We start from the raw sequence: 22,688 nt of genomic DNA, 5'->3' as shown, positions 1-22,688 counted from the left end.
CGCTGGAGCTACACGTCGGGCACGTGGGACGGATGAAGCACGTGGTCCAGCAATCTCGCTGCGGCCTCACTTGTGTCATCTGTGAAATGGTGGTGGCGCCCTCAGAGCCGCCACTCTCCCTCCTCCCTGCTCAGAGTCCCTCGAGGCAGAGCCACGTGACCTGTGCCACGGGAGCACACAGGTGGCCCTGGCTCCCGCGTGGGCTCCTGGCACCTCCGCCCATCCCCAGCGCCTGCCCCATGCACACCATTTACCAAGAATACTCCTCACCACGGGCGGTGTTTGCTCCTGGACACACCTGCGGCTGCCGACCCCGCCCCGGCCCAGCCGCCGCACGCAGGACATGGCAGGAGAAGGCCGGGCCCAGCAGGGCCGGGGGCGGGGCGTCCCAAGCAGACACCAAGGGGTGGGGGCTGGGTGCAGCCCGGGCCTGGCCAGAGCTCAGAGCCAGGGCAGTGGGCATCTCGGGAAGAAGCTGCAGCCAGCACCAGCCGGGCACAGCCCGCCCAGGGACGCACAGACACTGTGCCGGGAGGACAGGGCTGGCTGGCCTTCCCCTGAGCTGGGCCAGGGCCAGGAGGCCTGGGAACCGTCGCCACGCAGTGGAGGGACCTGACCCCTGCGCCCACCTCCCGGGCCAGGGACACAGTGACTGGACTCCGCAGGGGGTGCCCAGCAGGCACACAGGGCAACTGATGTGACTTCCGTCAGCCCCGATGGCAGCTGCCCGGTGCTGTCACGGACAAGGTCAATCGTCCCCCCACCCCGCCGGCCCCGGCCTCTCACCCTCAGGACCTCCCTCCTCTGTGGGGCTCTCCCAGCCCTCCAGGGACAGGAGGCCACCTGTGGATCTGTCGAGAGGGCCAAAGGGCACCCGTGACTGCTGGTGGCCCCAAGCCCATGACAGGGTCCTGCTCCGGAGCCCCCATGCTCCCCGGGGCCGGCTGGGAGGCGCTGGCCAATGGCCCCCACCCCACTCCGACAGCCAGGCAGCAGCTGTCCAGGGCTCTGGAAGCCGGGCCCCCGGTGCCAATGCCACAGGCAGACAGAGAAGCGCCAGCACAGGGCCACAGGTGCCCGTGCCTGGGCTCAGAGGAGCTGGCCAGGAAGCCCCCGGCAAGCCCTGAACACTGGGGCCCTTCCTCCCAAAAGGCACTGGGGTCTGAGCAGGAGGGGTCCTGGGGCAGGGACGGCCCTGGCGGCCCAGTTCCAGCTCCTGCACACCCAGATCTCGGAGCTGACAAGAGCCTGTGGCCCGGCCGGGGGCCCAGATGGGGCCTCCTGAGCTCGGACGACCCCTGAGCGCACGGCCGGTGGCACCCCACACCGCCCACCGGGGCTGCAGTGAGCAGGGTTTTCCTGTTCATCGACCCACTCACAGAACACTAAAAACCCACTATCCTGCCCGCCGACGGGAACCGAAGTCCTTCGGAAAGCTCACGGCGAACGGGCACAGCTGTCACTCCATCTGTCCACGACTCCTGCAGCCCTGGCACAGCCGGGCCCCCCCCCCCCCCCGCAGCTCTCCCTTCCTCCGGTCCCGCTGGGAATCCTCAAAGGCTCAGACAACCGAAAAGCAACCTGACACGACAAATCATCCGGCCACCCAACTGCCCGCGGCCACAAGACCACCTTTTTTTTTTTTTTTTTTTTTAAGATTTATATATTTGAAAGTCAGAGTTATACAGAGAGGAACGGCCAGAGAGAGAGGTCTTCTAGCCCCTGGTTCACTCCCCAAATGGTCCCAACAGCCTATGCTAAGCCAGGCTGAAGCCAGGAGCCAGGAGCTCCATCCGGGTCTCCCACGTGAGTGCAGGGCCCCAGGCACCTGGGCCGCCCTCCACTGCTTTCCCAGGTGCAATAGCGGGAGCGCTAGTGGAAGTGGAGTTTCTCCCACTACCCCACAGCGCCAGCCCCCAAGACCAACGTTGATCTCAGATGCAGGAAAACCGCAGGTGAGACCCCGGGGTGCTGCCCACGGGCCCCAGGCCCAGGTTCACTCCCTGATGCCAGAGAGGGGACTGTGGGTCCACACAACAAAAACCAAACTGGCCTCACCCAGCTCCACTGAGACACGCACCTGCCCAGGGCTTGGCCTGAGCGGCACCCACAGGCCAGGTTCACAGACAGAACAGCACCCCTTTCAAATGGCCGCGGAGTGGGTGTTAGCCTGCAGGCGGCCGTGTCGGTCCCACGCTGGAGCTCCCCGGCTGTTCCTGCTTTCAGCTCCTGCCTCCAGCTCCCTGCTCAGGTATGTGGGTCCCTGCCACCCCCGTGGGAGACCTGGATGGAGTCCCCAGCTCCTGGCTTCGGCCCCATCTAGTCCCAGCCGTTGCAGGCATTTGGGGATGGGAGCCCTTGGTCTACCTCTTGAGTAAAAAGATACAAACTTTGGGGCCGGCGCTGTGGCATAGAGGATAAAGCCACCTCCTGCAGTGCCAGAATCCCACATGGGCACCAGTTCGAGTCCCAGCTGCTACATTTCTGACCATCTCTCTGCTATGGCCTGAGAAAGCAGTAGAAGATGGCCCAGGTCCTTGGGCCCCTGCACCGATGTGGGAGACCGGAAGAAGCTCCTGGCTCCTGGCTTTGGATGGGCTCAGCTCCGGCTGAGCATCTGGGGAATGAACTAGCAGATGGAAGACCTCTCTCTACCTCCCTCTCTCTCTCTGCCTCTCTGCCTCTCTGTAGCTCTGCCTTTCAAATAAATAAATCAATCTTTTTAAAAAATAGCTTTCATGAGGACCAGACTCTCCATTAAGCAGGCAAGCTGTGAGCGACGCGCCAGCCCGAGGTGTCTCCGGGCAAGACCGAGAGGATCGGAGCCCTGCGGCTCGGGCTTCGGGAGCGACACTGTCACTCAACGCCTGGCCTGCAGGCCCCTCCCGGCACATCACCCAGGCGCACCTGCAGATAGCCACCCAGGGCAGAGGGGGCGGAGGGGCCGGGCTGATCCCGGCTGTGCCCCCTGGAGGAAGACGCACTGGCCGCAGGGGTGTGGGGACACCGAGGGCTCCTATTTGCAGAGGTGGCTGCCCCACGGAACTCAGGGCCCTCCAGAAAGACCAAATCGGCCCACAAGGACAAGCGCTGCGCAGGAGAAAAGTGAGACCCACGTGTACCCGAAGCTGGGGTGGGGGGAGACAGACAAGGAGCGAGGCAGCAGGTGAGGCGGGGGCAGGGCCGTCCTGACAACACAGACAAGGTGAAAGGCAGGCGGCCGCCCTTGGCTGCTTTTATTCAGGTCAGAAGGAGAAGGGGGCGGCTCGCGCTGTGGCCCGGGGGTGGAGTCACCACTTCAGGCGCTGGCATCCTCCCCAGCGCCGGGTCCAGTCCTGGCTGCTCCACCTCCAATCCAGCTCCCCGCTGATGCGCCTGGGGAAGCAGCAGAAGACGCCCCAAGTGCTTGGGCCCCTGCACCGACGTGGGAGACCCGGATCCTCAGCTCCCAAACTCCGATGCTAGAGCGGGTGAGGGGCAGAGGCGCAGGCTGGGAGTCCGCAGGAGCGCGGCCGCGGACAGGAGGGAACGCACACACGCAGGGAGCCGGGCGGAGGGGCGAACGTCACTCTGCACCACTCGGGCCAGATGCAGCCGCGTTTTCATCCCCAGCTAAATCCTGTCCCTCCCTCGAGCCCGCTGGCCTAAGGCCCCGAGTGCCCATGCCCTCGGAGCGCTGCTGGCGGACAGGAGGGACCCCACTCCCAGCCCGCGTTCTGCCGAGCCAGGGGAGGTCTGCCAAGAAGGGGAGGCGAGGGAGGGGCCGGGGCAGGGTCCTCTGCAGGAAAATCGGGGGCACCCAGAGCCGGGTGGGGCTCTCCCAGGAAGATACAGCACCCTGAAGGCATCGGGGCACCCCTGCGGGAGCGCCCAGCCCCGTGCAGGCCTCACTGCAGCCTCCGGCCAGCACAGACCCAGGCCACCTCCTTCCCGCCCGGCCCCCGTCACCTGCAAGCTGCCCGCTCACTTCTTCCTGGCTCAGTTCCCGGCTCCACAGCCCCAGCCTGGGCGCCGCTGCTGGCGAGAAAACGCTTGTGGAGGGCACGCGGCCCCCGCTCACCCACCTCCCCCCTCTGCACACCCAGAGGCACGTGTCCCTGAGGGCTGGGCCGCAGCCACCAGCTCAGGGGCCCTGAGGGAAGGATGCGCCCGTCGGAGGTGCCCAGGGCAGGAAGTGGGGAGGAGACGAGGGGGCGGCATGGGGCAAGCCACTCCCAAGGCCAAGGGGAGGCACACCACACAGCCCCCCAGCCGCACCGCCCTGCCACCACGCCAACTGCGAGGCCCAGGGCCGCCCCTCCCTTCCGGGCCCCGGGTGTCCAGCTGTCATGGGAGGGTGGGGGCCACCCCCAGAGCCTTAGAATCTTCCCCAGGCCAGTGGATCCGTGGCTGGCTCCAAGGTGACCTGATGGGGATACTGGGACCAGTGCCTGGATCCTGGGGAGAAGGCGGCCAGCTGCCGCGGGCTCAAGGGTTCCCGGGGGGCCCTGACGGCCCACGGCCACAGCTCCCGGTGGCCTGCTCACAAGGGCACTCAGGAGCTGGCCAGCTGTGGGTCTTACTCCATAGAGCATGATGAAGGTTTGGAATCTGGACGCTGGAAGGGCTGGGGAGTCACAGCCCTCCCCATCCCACGTCGACCCCCACACAGCTCTCGTGCCTAAGGCCCCACACCACCGGTCCATCTGCCCAGCCTCCCCGCCAGGCCCTGGGTCCACGGGGTGCGGTCAGTTCTCCCCGTGCCTGGCGCATTGAAAGTGCTCAAGAACCGGCGATCGGTGAGTGACCCGTGCCCAGTTCTCAGCAGGAAACACACGAGTGCCCGGCCCAAGGTCACCAAGTGGCTGCCGCATCCTGTCCTGGGGCCTCAGCCGCCCATATAGCGCCCGCCCCCCAGGCAGCTGGACACAGCCACCCCCGCTCCGTGACCTCGGGGGAACCAGTGCCAGGATGACCTGCAGATGAGTTTCGCTGATCTCAATCCAGGACCCACGGAGCTGCCCACCGAGGCACTGTGAATCCCGCAGGCATCCCGGGTGTGAACACGAGGTCGTGCACGTGCCACGGGGGAGCCACGAGGCAGGGCGTGGCTCGGGGGAAGCAGGGCTGCCTGGGAGGAGCTCTGCACCCCCCTGAGCCGCGGGAAGGGCAGCAGGTCCACGGCGCGCTGGACCTGGCACGGCTCTACCCCTCACAGGGAAAGACACACACACTGGAGTCGGCCTTCCCCTGTGCAGGCAGGGCCAACACAGCCGCCCAGGTGCTGCTGACAACGCCATGGACAGCAACCAACGCGAGGTGCACACAGTGCAACGCCCCAAGCCAGCACAGCATGGCTGCTGTGCCACCCAGGGCGGTGGCTGGGCCTCGGGGGAGCAGGAGGCTGAGAGGCTGCCCCGGCCCCCGAGCTGGCCGCCAACCCTGCCCGGGACGGCCACGCAGTGCCCACCCTCTCCCAGTCCTGCTTCGTCCGCTGCTGTCACCCGGGCCCCAGCCCTGCTCCAAACACACAAGGGCTTCTGTGTGCACAGAGTTCAGCTCCTTGATTTCTTAGTCTTATATTAAAAGTCATAAATCACCCAAGATCCCGCAGCCTGAGGCTCGCCTCGCCCGTGCGTGTTGCTCCCTCGCCATCCTCACGCGTGCAGAGACACGTGGGCCGTGAGGCGGCGGCGGCGGCAGGGGCGCGGCTTCCCCTTCCCAGGAGCCTGTGTGTTTCCTGCACTGCCCAGCACCGGGTCACTTAAGGCACTGATAAGTCGCGGTGCAGAAGATCCTGCGATCACTCTTTAATGCAGTTTCCCAAACACACTGGCACGTGCAGAGAAATCAGCCTGGCCCTGAGTCGCTGTGCTTCCTGGCACCCCCTCGGGGGCAGGCCAAGCATGCAAGGTCACCTCCGGCTCAGACCCTTCCAGAACGTTCCATCTCCCTGCGCCCCGCTCTCCTTCCTGAGACTTTGCAGTCAACAGCGTCCTCTGTCCACGTGACCCCCATAAAGAGGCTCACCGAGGCCCCTGCCACATTCCGAGCCACAGCAAACAGGCCCAAACCGGCTCTGACTACCGGGGGCCACGTGGCAAAACAAGTAACTGCTCTGAGCCTTGGTTTTCTCGTCTGTGGAATGGAGCACCCAGCGTCCCAGGACTGGCCTTTTTGTGAGGATTCATTTATTTGAGCGGCAGAATTAGACGGGGTGGGGGAGGGGGCCTCCACCCGCTGGTTCACTCCCACAATGGCCACAATGGCTGGACGTAGGCCGATCCAAAGCCAGGAGCTTCCTCTGGGTCTCCCACGTGGGTGCAGGGGCCCAAGTCCACTGCTCTCCCAGGTGCATTAGCAGGGCGCTGGATCGGAAGAGCAGCAGGTGGGACTGGAATGAGCACTCACATGGGATGCTGGCACTGCAGGCAGAGGCTCGACCTCCCACGCACGGCACCAGCCCCGGGACTAGCGCTGCCAGACTCCAGCTGTCCAGGGTCTGGGCTCGCAGCTGCAGTAGAGACCACCAGGGCATGCAGCCAGAGGCTCGGGGAAGGGACTCAGAGTAACGGGGCTTCTCCTGCAGCGGTCACTGGCGTGCGGCCGGAGCCCAGCTCTGCTGCCTGCTGGCTGTGTGGTCCTGGCTGAGCCCCAGGCTCCCTGACCGCCTCTTCCTCTTTGTAGAATGCAGTAGGCAACGCAGAGAAGTGCGCATGCGCACACACACACACACAGACACGTGAGCACTTACAACTGGATGATGTCAACTCAACACCTGGTCACAGCGACCCTGGCCGTGACGCTGTGTCACCTCTCTGGCCCCTTGCTGCAGGCCAGCGAGGCAGCCGGGCCCCCCATCTGATGAGCTGAGTCACCAGGGGGAGACAGCAGAGGCGCAGGTGAGGGTCAGAGTCAAAGGCGGCACTGCCGAGCCACCCTATCTACAAACCGGAAGCCGCCGGCTGTCACCACGCAGGGCTACCAGGTAACCGGCTGCTACAGAGGATGCGGGCGGCAGGGGAGCCGGCACTCGGCTCGGACTCGCTCTAGCACGACTCCCGCGGCACGTGCTGCCCGCATGGGGGGAGGGGGTCACAGCACAGAGGTGCACCCACAGCCCAAGAACACACAGCCAGCAAGGGTGGGATTCGCACCAAGGACCCTGCCCATAGCCCCCAGCCGCAGCCCCCTGATGTTCTCGGCGACAAGACAGCAGCACACGGCACAGGCAGCATGTGTGCGCGTGCACGGGAGTGCCGGGGGCTCCAGAAGGACTGCAGGCTCTGGGGGTGCGAGGACGGAGACTTTTCAGGGCCGCCTGCATCCCTGCTGTGCCAGCCTTCCCCGCGTCACGGAGCCGACCTCAGGAAGCCACACAGCAGTGCCCCCTCCACCTCCTGCCAGGTCCCCCACACCGGGAGCTTCACTCAGAGCCGAGGTCCCTCCAGGCTGCCCGCCGGCCCCGCCCCCCGAGGCCAGCTGCCATGACATCAGAGCCACGAGGCGTGCACGGACAGCCTGGGAGACACCAGCTGTTGTCAGAAACAGCTCTGTGCCCCCCGCCCAGCCCGGCTTGTATGTCCACCATCCACACGGCAAAGCCACGCTCACAATGGCCCCACAGGGCACGGGGCACAGCATCCCCTCACCTCGGCCAAAGGAAGGCACTGAGGAGGGTCCTGGGACTGTCAGCCAAGGTTATGGACAGAAGTATACCTTGTAGCAGGCGCACTGAAAGCCACAAATACTCTAAATAGCAGATACACTGAGAAACAAAGACAATGTAGCATTACTAAGTATGCAGGTTCCAAGTAACTCAGCCAACAACCCATGACAGTCTTCAGTTCTAAAACAACAGCTTTCTTCTCTGCGTTAGAATATCTATTAGCATCTTTCACACCTAGCAAAAAAAAGCCCCTTCAGGCCAAAGGATGCACCACCCTGCCCTCCCCAGGGCGCAAGACAAGGGCAGGAGAGAAATCACTCACTCAGCAGCTCGACTCAGACTCTCAGCTTCACAGAGTGTCCTTAAGCTCTGGAAACTCAGATGAGGCCTGGTGTTCTACAGACATTTCCTTTTTTTCTTTAAAGAGGTATTGTATTTATTTGAAAGGCAACATTACAGAAAGAGAGGGAGAGACAGAGAGAGAGAGAGAGAGAGAGGTCTTCCATCTGCTGGTTCACTCCCCACATGGTTGCAAAAGCCAAGCCAGGAGTCAGGGGCTTCTTCCAGGCCTCCCACGCAGCTGCAGGGCCAAGTACTTGGGCCATCCTCCACTGCTTTTCCAGGCCACAGCAGAGAGCTGGACTGGAAGTGCTACAGCTCAAACTCAAACCGGCACCCACATGGGATACTGGCACTGCAGCCAGCGGCTTTACCCGCTCACCACAGCGCCAGCCCCTACACACAATTCTTCTAGACTTGCAAAGATACAGCAAGGAAAGTTACAGGTGCACAGGGAATTACATGAATTTCAGCAGGGCTGGTCTGAGAACTTTAAGGAGGTGTAACCTCTACCATTTAAGCCTTTTGAAGAATCAGTAAAGTTGGTAAACCTCCAGTTAGACTGACCAAGAAGGCAGAAGGCTGGCATTGTGGTGCAGTGGGTTGTCACTGCCTGTGCTCCCGTATCGGAGCGCCGGTTCAAGTCCTGGTTGCTCTGCTTCCGAATCAGTTCCCTGCTAAGGCAGTGGAGGATGGCCCAAGCGCTTGGGTCCCTGACACCCACATGGGAGACCTGGAAGAAGCTCCTGGCTTCCACCTGGCCAGCTCCAGCTGTTGTACTCATCTGGGGAGTGAACCAGCAGCTGGCTCACCCTGTCACTCTGCCTTTAAATAAATAAATCTATAAATCTTTTTTTAAAAAAGCAAAGACTATCACAACGAAGCAGGGACATCAGCACAGAACCTACAGACGCTGGAAGGGTAACACGGGATACCTTGAACAAGTCATACAAAGTGACTGACACGGACAAAACAGCGTGAAACTGACCACAGAAGAAACAGACCTCCCAGGAGAATGCGCCCTCAGTGCACCAGGACAGCGGCCAAGCTTCCCTTCCGCTCAAGGAAGCAATGCAGCAAGGGCCACCGGGCAGGGCAGGTGGCAACTGTGGACAAAGCCGGTTTGCTCTGGCAGCAACGGCTCCCAGAACCACGCAGACTGCTCGCCCTTTGCACTGCTTTCCCCCAGTCCCCGTCTTCTCCGAGGCTCTGATCTTGCAACTGTGGATCTGCCCGTGGTGACACTCTTTGAAAACAGCCACTCCCGTGCGCACGGTGCACAGAAGAAAGGCCAGGGGACAAAACCCCAGCGTAGCTCCTTCGTCTCCCTCGCTGCAGAGACTCAACACGACGACGTCAGGGGACGAAGCGGAAAAGCAAGTGCTGCTGGCTGTCCCACGGGAAGCAGCTGCACGCAGACGAGTGCTCGGGACAGTGTGGGGGGTGCATGGACACGAGCTGGGGCAGGACGGGCGGAGGAGCACGTGTGGCCCGGTACTGTGACGCCGCATCCCCCGTCAGAGCTCCGGGAGCCCTGAGGACCCCCGGCGGTGAGCATGAGCTCCCAGAAGCACTCCCAGACCAGGGGACCCAGCGAGGGGAAGACTCCGTTCCTGCCGCGGGGGGAGGGGCGGGGGCTCCTGATGTGAGAGGCCAGGAAGGATTCGCCCGAAAAGCTCGGAGCTGGAGTCAGGGGCTGACACAGGCCCAACGAGCGAGCGCCTGCAGGTGTCTGGGGCCCCCGGGGGCCGGGGTCCTTTGCCCAGAGCAGGTGGGGACACAGCTCTGGCTGTCCAGCAATCACAGCACTGCAAAGCCTAGGAAGGGGGCTTCTCTGAGACCCTTGGCCCCAAAGCAGCTGTGTGCATGCAAACATGCCTATGTGTGAGGGTGCCGGGGTGCGTGAGGGGACGTGGGGTGTGGGAGTAACCAGCCCCACCCAAGGAGGATGCCGCCCCCAGCAGCCCCTGCACGCCGGCCACCCTGGCCCGCCTTCCTCAAGACCTGCACTGAGCCGGCTGCACCCCTGAAGAAAGGCGTGCTGGGGTCCCCGTTCCCCCGAGTGACAGGTAAGCAGCCAGCGCGGGCCTGGCTTCTCGGGTTAGCAGGAAGCTCCCCAGCAAGTGGAATCCAGAAACGACACCCAGAGGGAGGCGGCAACACCAGAGCCTGTGTCCACCCCGGACACACCCACGAAACGGAAGGAGCATGGGGTTCTGGGAGGGACACGGGGGGGGGGGGGGCAGGGCAGCAGCGGCGCCCTCTGCCGGGAGGCCGGGCAGCTCCCAGCGAGGCAGATGGAGGCGGTAAGTCGGGCGGTCACTCTGCACACACGTCGGAGACCTGGGAAGACATTCCCGGCTCCCGGGAGCAACAGGCAAGGCTGGCTCCTTTCTCAGAGCGGCGCCCCCTGCAGCCGGAGCCCAGACACACAGTCAGACTGATGGGGTGCCCAGGGCCCGTGCCGCCGCGGTGCGCGCCCCCGTTCACGGCGACCCTGGGACGCACAATCGCACAACAGAAGGAAGAGCGCGGGCCGGGAGAGGCTGCTGTGAGGGTCCGACTGCTGCCAAGGACCGCAGAGTTCAGAGCGGTGATGCCAGAGCCCACAGCAGCGCGCCAGGGATGTGCTCGGGTGGTCCGAGCCCCACGGCCTCCTGTGGCCTCCCACGGCTGCCAGCGTGGACCCCGGGAGCCCCCGCCGGCCTCCACCTGCTGCCGCCAGGACCCCTCCCAAGCCTCTTAATCCCCGTCTGCAGAGATCTGCACTGGAAGCTGCAGCCGAGGTTTATGGGTCTGGCAAGGCTCGTAAAACACCGGGCTCAGGGGCGCCGGGCCCGGCCGCCCTCGCCGGCCCAGCGCCGGCCTGGAAGCTGCTGTGAGCCCACCTGCACCCCGGCTCCCGTGAGTGCCACTTAACCCCGGGCGGGCACCACTCCCGGCCCTGCCCTCTACCAGGAGGGCCCCCCGCAGGCTTCGAGGCCGGGCGAGCCTGTGCGGAAAGTGGACGGGATTCCACCTGCCCACAGGGCCATGCTCGCCGCCCCGCCCCGGCTGCAGGAGGAGGGGACGGCCCGGGGGAGGCTGGTGGCAGAGTGGGGCCCAGACGGGACCCAGGGGCTCAAGGACAACGCGTGGCAGCATGAAGACGGCGCAGAAAGGGCCAGGGGCCCGCGCCCCACACGTGGCCCATCCCCCACACATGCTCCAAGCTTTCCAAGGCCGACACCACAGAGCACCTGAGAGATTCCTACACTCCCAAGATACCCGGAGAACACGGTCAGGGGGAATAAACTGGACGCCACATCCCCGCTGTGCGCGCGAGAATAAACCAGGCAGCTTCGCACGCGCATCCCCACACGTCCGTTCTGGAAGGGACACCTTTCCCGCAGTCACCACTTCTTACACCCATCGGGCTCCTCCTCCAGGGAGCCCTCCGCACCTGCCTTCAGGCTGAAGCCCTCTCCCCACCAAACCACACGCACCACGTTCTAACCGTCCACTGGGCTGCCCTCCCCACACAGCAACCCCGGAAGGAGCGTCATAAACAGTGGCTTGAGCTGTGTGACGTCAGGCAGGTGGCGTCCCCTCTCTGAGCCTGGTCATCTCTTCCGTCAAATAAGGAAAGCTGTCTCGCTGCACTGCTGGAGGCGCCCACGCGGTGATGGGGCAGCACCTGCCCAGTGAGCACCACACACGCCATCTGCTGCTGTCACCGACACCTCGCTGTGTCGTCACCGGAACCCAGGGGGCTGGTGAGGGGTGACGGAACCCCGTCCCCGTCACCGGCTGTGCCTGACCAACGACCCCAGTGAGGGGCAGCACATCGCAGCCTCCCCTGTTCACGGTCCGTGGCTGCTCAGGTGGACGCGGCCCCCAGGTGCACCTGGCAATAAGGAAGGAGGCTGTGCCAACCCCGAAGGACAGCCGGCCGGGCAACGAGCTCCAAACAGGGCCCCGCCCCGCACAGAGAACAAAGGCAAGCGGGGGGCGGGGGCAATCCCGGGGCACCGAGCCCCCCCACCCCCGCCAACAGGTGCAAGACGGCGCGACGCTGAGCGCCCGACAGCTGTGCAGGAGCCAAGGGTTCAGCCAGGCCCCGCACCTGCTCCCACTTCACAACGCGGGAAACGACGGCCCAGACAGGTGCGGCGTCTCCCCGAGGCCCCCGGGGGTGCTGGGGCCAGGATCGGGGCTCGGGGAGCCCAGGGCTGCAGCTGGAGCGAGTCAGAACCCAGCACCACGGCCGCCCCGCGCAGTTCTCCACGCGAGGGGTCTTTAAAAAAATCCACGGAGGGCAGGTGTTCGGCCCGGAGGCTGAAACACCGGACCAGACGCCGGCAACCCCCATGGGAGCACCCGGCCTGCACCGCGGCTCTGGCTCCACTTCCTGCCAGTGTAGACCCTGGGAGGGCAGCAGCCATGTCACTGCTCAGGCACTTGGCCCCTGCCACCCACACAGAGGGCCAGGAGGGAGACCCGGCTACAGCCTGACCAGGCCCGGCCGGTGCGGGCGTGGGGGGAGAGAACCAGCTGACGGGAGAGCTCGGCGCCTCTCACGTAAGTGAAGAAACAAATAACAACGGGCAAAAAGCTCCCGGGAAATACTCATCATGGAAAATCACGGATGGATTTCAGTTCTTTTTTGGCAACAAAATAACTGCGTCTTTGAGCCCCCAGGTCCCCTGCAGAGCATCCGTCCCTCATCCCAGGGTGCGGGCACTGCTGCCGCCAGCACACCGCGGCCAGGTTGTGCCCGGGCACCTGCTGGGGCAGGGCGGGGAACGCGGAGGGGCCGCCGCACAGCGGTGCTATTTCCTGGTGTCTACGCCAGCGAAAGGAACCCTCAGGCCACACGGCGGGCGGGGAAGGGCGGACACAGCTGCGGGCCGTGGCCTCGCTCCCTGCGGAGTCGGCTGCAGGTTCCGCCAGGCTGCTGTAACCGCGATTCTGTCACCGGGTACTTGGAGAATCCCTCGCTCCGCCTTACCCGCGGCACGTGTTCAGAGCAGATGTCATCTGTACGGAGCGGAGCTGTCGCGGCTTTCACGCGCCTGCTGGGGCTCTAGCTTCGGACCCCCCCCCACCAGTGCAGGGGGCGGCTGCGCTCCCGGGGGACCCTGCACAGCCACAGGAAAGGCGGCAGCAGGGGCCACCCCCCCAGCACAGGCAAGAACCTCCAGAACTCAAGGCCGCGTGCAAGAAGCAGACACGAGACGCCGCACACTCACGTGTGACCACAGACACGCGTGTCCAGCACAGCGAGCAGATCTGGGGCCGCGGGGATCAGCACGGGGAGTGACTGCTCATGGGACCCACCGTGCTCTGGGGGGCGATGGGAAGGTTCTAGAACCAGACAGTGGCGATGGTTGCACACGCCTACAGGCGGACCAAAACCACGGGGTGGCCGCTCCGCCCACAGGCCCGGAGTCCTCCCCACCCCACGTCTGCCTCAGCCCGTCACCCGCACCTGTCTGATCTGTTCTCTGCTGGTCCCGGGGCCACAGCAGTGGCCGGCACACAGGACCCTCAGTAAGGACACCAAAAACCGGCCTCCAGGACAAGCCCCAGACTCCCAGGCTGTGCCCACCATGTCCTCCGTCCACACCTCCCACCCCTGCCTGAATATTCCGGAAGCTTTAAAGTCCCAGCCCCCAGAAGCCTCTGAGGTTCCGATCTGACAGTGGAGGCAGCGGCCATGTCCACACTGCTGGAGTGGGCAGCAGGTGACGGCCTGAGTGCCAGGGTCCCTGCCGCCCACACGGGAGACCCAGGTGGCGTTTAAGGCTCCTGGCTCCGCCTGACCCAGCCCTGCTTGTTGGAGGGCACCCAAGGCGTGAGCCAGGGGGTGGAAGATGTCTCTGTCTCTGTCTCGCTCTCTCTCTCTCCCTTTCAAATAAACGAAAATGTCTCAGAAAAAGCCAAATGTGCCTCCTGGGGCTGCAACACCCCCTGGGAAGCCAGCCCCACCAGGAGCACGTGGCTACCTCCTCTGCAGGGCCACCTCCCCCAGGGAGCCCTCCCTGAACACGCCCAGTACCCCCTTCCCATCCCAGCCCCTCAACCCTCCCATGGCCCCCGCACTTCCTGACTGCCCCCCACCAGGCCGGCGAGCTCCCACAGCACGGCCTGGGACGGGGGGCAGAGCCGGCCGATTCGTCTCAGAACGTACACGCGTGTATCAGCTCGGGTCACCGCAAAGGCCCCGGCAGGAGGGGAGCGAAGTCCACACACGCCGCCCCCGTCGGGTCCCCCGAGACTGGTCACCTCTGCGGGCAGAATCTCACGGGGCCCCAGCACCAAACACTGCGTTTAAAAGGAAACCACGGTGCCTTCCCCCAGGTCAGACACAACCCCAGCAGCTTCCTCAACACAGCGCCCCCCGCCGGCCAGACGTCACCTGGAGCCACCTGGGACCCCCAGGCCTCTCGTTTTGCCAAACGGGGACACGGAGCCAGGGTCCCACAGTGCGTGGGGCTGCCTCCACAGCCACCCCCAGCCACACAGAAAACGAAAGGCCAGGTGCGTCTCCCCCTCTGCCGCTCCCACGAAGATGCGACCTGCGGTGCACGGGGACCAGAGCTCGGGACGCGGGCTCCCCACCCCCAGCCGAGGAAACGCAGCTGGAAACCGTTCAAAGGCACCAAGGGAGAGCGAACCTCCCAGGGTGAGGGCCCCGGGTCTAGGCAGAGGAGGGGCCGGGGAGCGTTGCTGACCGCCTCCCCCTCCCCTCCTGGCTTCCACCATCTCCGGGGCCTCCAGGTTGAGGCCAGGGTGACCTCCTGGGCAGTCCCCCGCCCCCGCGAGCAGGGAAAGTCCAGGCCTCCCCCACCCCTGGGGGAGGCGCTCATCCCATCACTGCCCAACTGCCGCCAGGGACAGCAGACCGGCAGCCTCCTCCAGCACCTTCCAGAAGCTTCTCCCCCCCCACCTCATCCAACTGGTCCTGACCAGGTGACCCGAGAGCCTGGGCCCGGGGAGGGGCAGCCGGGGCCTCCCTGAAGAGCAGGGAGCCGGCAGGGCACAGAAAGCCGGGGAGCAGACGCGCACGTGGGCCGCGACAGGGAGCGACGACAGATGCACTCCACGGCCCCAAGAGGCTGCAACACCTGCTCCTCACCGGGAGGCCGGGCCGGGCCGGGGGTCGGCCAGGGCGCCCCCACAGCGAGGCGGGGTGCATTTAGGTAAACGGCTGCCTGCCCCGTTAACCAGAACCCTCCCTGGACAGAGCCTGCGAGAGAGGAGGCTGGGGCAGGCCACTGGCAGGCAAGGAGGCAGAGGGCCCGGCTGAAGCCCCAGCCCCGGGGCAGTGCTGGGGGAGCAGGGCAGGGGGCTCCACCCAGCAGCAGGGCTGAGAACCTGCAGTGGGGCATGGAGACCAGTGGGGGGCTCTGGGCCTCTGCCCCCCCGCCGCGCTCTGCTTCTCTCTGTGGGGGGTGCACACACGGACATGAAGAGCCACGCCCCCGCCCGAGGCACTGCCCCTTCCCAGCTAGAGCCCCAGAGGGGACGGAGAGAGGCTGAGTGGCCCCGGGCAAGTTCCTCAACCTCTCTGGACATTTCTCACCGCCAGGACGGGCGAGAGGCAGCTCCCGGGCGGCTGTGTGCCTGCTGCAGGTGGGAGCACAGGCCCGTGCCGAGTCCCCAGCCACGCGGCTTCCGGCGACCCCTGCCCGTGCCCCACCAGCAAAAGTGACAGGAAACTGCACAGACCCCTGCCCCTGACCGTGGCGTCCGGAGCACGCTCCCCGTGTGGACCCCTCCCCTTCACGGCCAGCTCCCCACGCCCCCCGCACTGGTCCCAAGCTGACCCAGTGCTGCTGGGAAGGGTCCTCCTGCCCCCATCCCCCAGGCCACTGCAGACGGCGCTCTGCCACGGCTCGCTCAGGGGCTCCACAGCCGCGCGGTGGACGAACGGGCAGGGGCAGGGTCTACGTTTCTGAAGTCCCGCCAGCTGTCAATCCAAGGATCTCAGCCCCCCCCCCCCCCGCAACAGGCACCTGCTGCCCTGAGTGCCCAGAGCACCCTGGTCCCAGCGCCTTGCCGCCCCGCCCCCTTCCTTGCTCCAGCCCCGCCTCCTCCAGGCAAATCCCAGGGAGCAGGGCTCGGGCTTCGAGTTCAAATCCCGCCAGGGCCACCGAGCAGCTACGCGGTGCTCACCAAGCTCGCCCACAGCGCTGGTCTCAGCGTCCTCCTCCAACAGACGGGGCTGTGGAGGGTCACGGGTCCACAGGGCGGACGCAGTGACCTCTTTAGAAACAGCGGCGAAGCTGGGGTGACACCACCCTCCCCAATCCCGAGCCGGCCCCTTCAGGGCAGGCATGGGCCTGCTCCACGGCCACCTGTCTCGCTTCCTCCAGTTCCCACCGGTCGAGGCCGGCGGCCAGCACCTCATCAACTGCTGGAGCTGCGGCAAGCCAACGGGACAGGGGCCACCCCGGTCTGCACGCCACACCGCCTCCAGGCTGGCCTCCAACACGGGGCCTGACCACCCCAGAGGCACCCAGGCTGCAGACCAGAAGCCTCCTAGAGGGAAGAATCTGCCTCCATGCACGCCCACGAGGGGCCCACCTGGGAGCGTTTAAACGTCCCAGCTCGCCGAGCCGTGCCTGGAGGCGGTAAACATCTGCACTTCACAGCCAAGGCCACCGCCGCCTGCCAGGAGCCTTGTGGCCGGGGCACACACATGACAGCCACCGGGAGGGCGCACACGCGTGCAAGGAAGCTTGCTACGGCCGGAAGAGCGACGTCCCCACCCCCCCACGCCCCTCAGCCAGCGGCTCCTCTCGGGGCCTTTGATTAAAAGCCCCCCTAACTGTCTCTGGAGAAAACGGGGGTCTCAGGCCCCAGTGGCACCCCACTGCCCCAGGCCCCCCAAAGGCAGAGTCTGCAAAGCCAGACAGACCCCAGATGACCTGGGCCCCAGCTGGCTCTGCTGGGCGGGCAGCCGCAAGGCCAGAGGCCTTATCCACGGGGAGCCCAGGCCGCGGGCTCCCCTCCCCGCCCCACACCCCACACCCCTGCATCTGCAGTCTGTTCCCATCTGCTGTTCAGCAAGGGAGAGTCTCAGAGGAAAAGCGCGAACTCGGCTGGAACTCGGAACAGCTCGGCCGCGGGAGCCGCGGCCCGGAGTCTCCTCCACCTCCGGCGACCTGCCGGCGTCACCAAGCGGAGGACGGACGGGCCCCGGGCTTCCTCCGTTTGATGGGTTCCCCTGCAAACACGCCCAGGCCCAGGCCTTCCACGGCACCCTGTCCTGCCCTAAGAGCGCTGCTCTGACCTCCTGCCCCAAGCCTTCAAGGTCAGCCAGGCTCACGTGCCCCCAAGCAGCCGGCGCCTGGAGCGGGCCGCCCAGAACTAGCGACTTCGCCTTCGCCCTCTGGGGAACAGAGAACAAGGGCGCTGCTTGCCCCGCGCCGGTTTCTGGACGCCACGAGCGCTTACCTTCTTCACGGGTTCCGCCGGGGAGCTCCAGCCCACGGAGGCCTGGCGGGCAAGGCCCTGGCCAGCACACACCAGGGTCCCGCACTCCACGCAGGCGCCGATGGTCAGCTGCCGCCCGTCGTCCACCAGGAGGCTGCGGCTGGCGCGCAGGGCGTAGAGGAACAGGGGCAGCCGGGCCACGCGCACGGACTTGAGCCCCAGGCACCGCTTCTTCTCTCGCTGGCAGAAGAAGCAGACGAACGTCCTCACCTGGTACTGCCGGGACCAGGCACTGGCGGCGTGGTGCGGGCCGCGGGCCTCATGCTGCAGCCACTGGCCCAGCAGGTCGTGGTGGCACAGCACGCAGGTGGTCACCAGGCCGGTGGAGTCCGCGGGCCGGGCGCGCGGGGCGGGCGGGTAGACGGTGAGGAAGGGGAAGAAGGGCTCCCTCTCGCCCAGGCGGCTGGCAGGGTTCACGTTCAGCTGGAACTCCTTGCCGGGGCCCAGCTCTGCCCCGCATATGTAGCAGACGGCCGCCGGGCCGGCGGTGGCGGCGGGCAGCTCCGGGAGGGCGGCGTCGGAGGCCGAGAAGGCCTGGTGGTACCTGCCCAGGAAGCCCTGCACCGAGGTGATGAGCTCCTCGTCCTGCGAGGCCCGGTACAGGGCCCACACGTCCTCCAGGACGCTGAAGCACTTGGGGCAGCTCCGCACCTCGCAGCGCTTGTTGGGGGCCCGCGCGTTGGGCGGGCACGGCAGCAGGCTGAGGAAGGGGAAGTGCATGGTGCTCCTGGCGCTGCCGTTGACCGTCCGGCAGGGCACGGCCCGGGCGTCCTGGGTGCAGTCCTCCCCACACAGGTAGCAGGCCTCGCCCAGAGCCCCCGTGGCGGCGGCAGCGGCGGCAGCAGGCAGGGCCTCTTCCCTGGGCAACCTCCGGCCCTTGGAGGCCATGGCCGGGCCGTGGCTGTTGAGGGGCACCACGTAGAGCCGCTGCAGGACGGGCACGTTGGCCAGCTCGAAGCTGTGCCACTGCTGCATGAGCGAGGAGAAGCAGCAGAGGCACACGAGGGTGCTGCCGCCGGGGCTGATGGGCTGGGCCCCGGGGGGCGGGCTGTGCAGCCACAGGGAGGGGAAGAAGGGGGCCTGCGCCAGCTTCTCCTGCTTCTGCACGTGGATCCGGTGCTGGGAGGCCGGGGACAGCGCCGCCCCGCAGATGTAGCAGCACGGGCCCTCCGGCGCCGCCGCCTGGCTCTCCGCCGGGGCCCGGGGCGCAGCGCCACCTCCCATCTCCTTCTCTCCGGGGCTGCAGGGGCCCCGCAGAGCCGGCTCCTTGTGGTCCTCTTCCTCGCTGGTGATGTTGACCTCGCTGTCCTCGGAGGTGCAGTAGCCCCCGAGGGGGTCTCCCAGCGGCCTGCAGCCCCGGGGCTTGGCGGCCCGGGCCAAGGGTGCGCTTTTCACGCCCTCTGCAGGGGCTGCCACCCCGCCAGGAAGGGCCTTCCAGGGCTCGTGAATGCCCCGCAGGACGCTGGCCCGGGGCTCAGGGACCCAGGGCCGCCCGAGCCCCTTCCGCCCGCGCCTCGCGCCGGTCTTGGGCTCCCTGTCCGCGTGGAGCCTCGAGGGGACCCCTTCGTCCTCCTCCTCCTCCTCCTCCTCCGTGTCCCCCGGCGCCAGGGCCTCCGCGCCCTGTCCCGGCGGGTGTCCCGGCGCCGGCCTCCACTCCTGGCAGCGGCCCACGCGAGGCCCCGGCGCCCCATCCGGGGGCGGGCTGGCGGCGTCGCGCGCAGCCGGGTCCGGCTCGGACAGGGGCTCCGCGTCCGACAGCTCCGACAGCTCCGAGTCCCGGGCGTCCTCGGCGGGCGCGCGCTGCCCGGGGCCCGCGCCGTCCTCGTCGTCGTCGCCCGCGGCGCTCCCCAGCGCGTAGGCGACATTCCACTCGCGCGGGGCCCCGGCGCCCCCGCGGCGCCCGCCCGCGCCCGCGTCGCACTGGTGGGGCCGCTTGAGCCAGTACATGCGCTTGTCCACGGGCGTGCGGGCGCGCTCGAAGGCCGCCCACTGCTCGCCCAAGAAGCAGCGGCACACGGCGCACACCAGCACGCAGCCGTCGGCCGGGCACAGCTCGCGCGCGCCGGGCGCCGGCTCCTGCTGCTGCAGGAACGGGAAAAAGGGCTGCGCCGGGGCCCCCGCGCCCGCCGCCGGCTGCTTCACCTGCAGCTTCAGCTCCTTGCCGCGTCCGATGCCGCCGCCGCAGATGAAGCAGGACAGCGGCGCGCCGCCGCCCGCCGCCCGCTCGCCCACGGCTGCCATGAGCCGCTGCTTGCGGGAGACCGGCGCCGGCCGCCCGCTCATGGCCGCGCGCGCCCCGGGCCGCCCTCAGCGCCCGCCCGCGCCGCCGCCGCCGCCGCCGCCGCGCCCGAGCCGGACCATGTGGGCGCCGGGCGCGCGCCGCAAAGTTTGGCGGCGGGCGGGCGGGCGGCGCGGGCGCGGGCGCCCCCCGGGCCTGCCGAGCCCTCGGCGCTGGCCTTGGCCTTGGCCTTGGCGGCGTTGGCGGCGGCGCGGGCCGAGGCGGCGCCGCGGCGAGCGCGGCCGGGACGCGGCGTTGGCGGCGGCGGCGGCGGCGGCGGCGGCGCGGGCCCCGGGCGGCTGGAGCGGCGGCCGCATGTGCGAGCTACGGCGCCTGCCAAGCGCTGGGTCATTTAATTGGGGAGGAGGGGGCGGGGCGCGGGCGGCGCGCGGCGGCGGCGGGGGCGGCGGCGGGGGCGGGGGCGGAGGCGCAGGGGCGGGGATCCCCCTCGCGCGCCCGCCCGCCCCGCCGCGGCCCGGGCTGTGCACAATGGCTCTGGCCGCTCTCCTCTGCGTCCGGCCCCGAGGAGGGCCCCCTCCTCTCTCGCACTCTTTCGCTCGCTCGCTCGCCCTCCTCGGGGACCCCGAAGCCCAGGAGCGGCTGGGGCTGAGCTTTCTAAGGGTCAGGCAGGAGGAGGTAAGGAGGCCGCGCGCCTTCGCTCGGGGTGGTCCGGCCCCCGCCTAGCTGCCCGCGCTGCCCCATTCGCGGCGAAGAGAGGGGAGCCGCCTCCGCGCGCCCGGGAGTGACCGCAGCGCCCTGGTGACAGAGGCCTCGGCCGCCCGCCACTCCCCCGGCGCTGGCCGCGGAGGCGCCGAGGGCGGCCAGGCACTGGCTGAGGGCTCCTGCGTGTGAAACTCCCTGTTCGCAGACTCGGGGGGCAGGGCAGAGCCCTGTCCTGGGCACCTTTTATACATACAGTGACCTCCTCGGGCGCGCGGCGCTAACGCAGTCCCATTTCGCAGAGGGCAAAGAGGAGGCAGAGGCTCTGTGTACTCAGTGGGTTTCGTCACTTGCAGGCCCCGGCCTAGGGCAGCATCTACGGCTGCCGGGGACTGTCCACGCGGGGACACGGCCAGCACCCCTCGGCCTCCACGTCGGGCCTCCCCGGACCTCAGCTCCGAGAGCTCACAGCTGCCCTGACCCTCGGCCAGCTGCCGCCCGCGGCGGCCTGGGGACAGAGGTGCTGGGCGGGCCCCTCCACGCGCTGGGTGCTGACGTGTAAATAAAACTGGGTTTCCTCTTGGCGCGCGGGAGGGCCGAGCCTTATAAATAAGTGGGAGGGGAGGAAGGGCCGCCCCGTGGCCAGGGCTCCCAGTCCAGGGGCCGCCAGGAAAAGCATCCCGGCTGGAGGTGGGGGACTTGGGGCCCGCCCAGCCCCAGAAACGCTGTGTCAGCAAAACCGCCCAGGAGGTGGGGGGGTGGGGCTCCGTCACACCCGGTGAGGGGCAAGGGTCTGCCTAGAGGAGCTTCCCCAGGCAGAGGCCTGCCCACACAGGCCGAGAGGCTGCTGGCAAGCCCGGGGGGGGGGGGGGGGGGGCTCCGTGGGGGACGTCTCTCCCGGCTCTCGGCGAAGCCCACTAGGCTCACGCTTCTGGCCTGGCCCCCTGGAGCACCTCCCTGCCGGCCAGTGTCTCAGCTCAAGAGCCCGACCGATGGGTGCTCCTGCGTCTCCTGTCCCCTGGCCGCCCCTCCCACACCTGCTCACTGCAGATCTGTCCCTGGCTAGCCCTGGACCCAGCAAGCCTCGCTCTCCTGCTCTGGACAACGGGCTCTGTGCGAGGGAATGGAGCGAGGCAGAGAGAGCAGTGCCTGGGCCCGGGGTCTGGTGCGTGGTGGGTCACTGCATGTGAGGCGCCTGGAGGTTTCTTAGGGGCCAGCGCTGTGGCGTAGCAGGTAAAGCTGCCGTCTGCAGTGCCAGCGTCCCATGTGGACACCAGTTCAAGTCCCGGTTGCTCCACTTCCTATCCTCTCCTTGCTAATGCGCCTGCACCCGCATGGGAGAACCGGAAGAAGCTCCTGGCTCCTGGCTTCGACCTGGCCCAGCCCTGGCCATTGCTGCCATTTGGGAAGTGAGCCAGCAGATGGAAGACCTCTCCCTCTCTCCCTCTCTCCCTCCCTTTCTCTCTCTGCCTCTGCCTCTCTGTAACTCTGCCTTTCAAATACATAAATCTTAGAAAAGTTTGTGGCGGGCTGGCGCCGTGACTCACTAGGCTAATCCTCCACCTGCGGCGCTGGCACCCCGGGTTCTAGTCCCGGTCGGGGCGCCGGTTCTGTCCCGGTTGCTCCTCCTCCAGTCCAGCTCTCTGCTGTGGCCCAGGAGGGCAGTGGAGGATGGCCCAGGTGCTTGGGTCCCTGACCCGCATCGGAGACCGGGAAGAAGCACCTGGCTCCTGGCTTTGGATCAGCGCAGCACTGGCCGTGGTGGTCATCTGGGGAAGGAAGACCTTTCTCTCTGTCTCTCTCTCTCTCTCTCACTGTCTAACTCTGCCTGTCAAAAAAAAAAGTTTGTGCCGGGCAGGCGCTGTGGTGCAGTGGGCCAAGCCACTGTTTGGGACACCTGTGTCCTGCACCAGAGCACCTGGCAGCGACTCCTGCCCCTACTTCTGGTCCAGCTCCCTGCTAACGCACACCTGAGCAGGCAGCAGAAGATGGCTCAAGCGTTTGGGTCCCTGCCACCCACGTGGCAGGCCAAGCACGAGTTCTGGGCTCCTGGTTGCAGCCCAGCCCTGGCCGACTCGGGCATCTGGGGAGTGAAACAGCAGGAGGAAGATGTCTTGCTCTTTGTCTCTCCCTCTCTGTCACTTCATCTCCCGAATAGATAATAAGCCTAATAATAAGCCTTTTTTGAAAAATGTCTGTGGAAGGAAACACAGTTAAAAAGTAGTTCTGGTGGCGCTGGCACTGTGGCACAATGGGCTGAAGCCTCCGCCCGCGGTGCTG

At 66.8% G+C, this 22,688-nt stretch overlaps 1 protein-coding gene across 4 annotated transcripts in view; it reads right to left on the bottom strand.

Moving 5' to 3' along the window:
* Window positions 1–19,800, bottom strand: part of GSE1 (Gse1 coiled-coil protein) — a 299,121-nt gene extending 279,321 nt beyond the window's left edge. For 2 of the 4 annotated variants that reach the window (XM_070062814.2, XM_070062816.2), the window contains exon 1: window positions 17,432–19,796. In XM_070062814.2, the coding sequence (XP_069918915.2) occupies window positions 17,432–19,753 (2,322 nt within the window). In that variant the 5' untranslated portion in view covers window positions 19,754–19,796. Of the gene's footprint in view, window positions 1–17,431 lie in introns of all 4 variants that reach the window. The other 2 variants (XR_011384131.2, XM_070062815.2) reach the window with 2 other exon arrangements.
* Window positions 19,801–22,688: the final 2,888 nt, after the last annotated feature.

The sequence above is a fragment of the Oryctolagus cuniculus genome, chromosome 18 (assembly GCF_051225735.1).
Source record: "Oryctolagus cuniculus isolate XC-2025 breed Fujian yellow rabbit chromosome 18, ASM5122573v1, whole genome shotgun sequence".
In the NCBI taxonomy this organism is placed as follows: domain Eukaryota; kingdom Metazoa; phylum Chordata; class Mammalia; order Lagomorpha; family Leporidae; genus Oryctolagus; species Oryctolagus cuniculus.
Note: the sequence above shows the minus strand (reverse complement) of the source record. Positions and strands in the feature narration are given on the sequence as shown.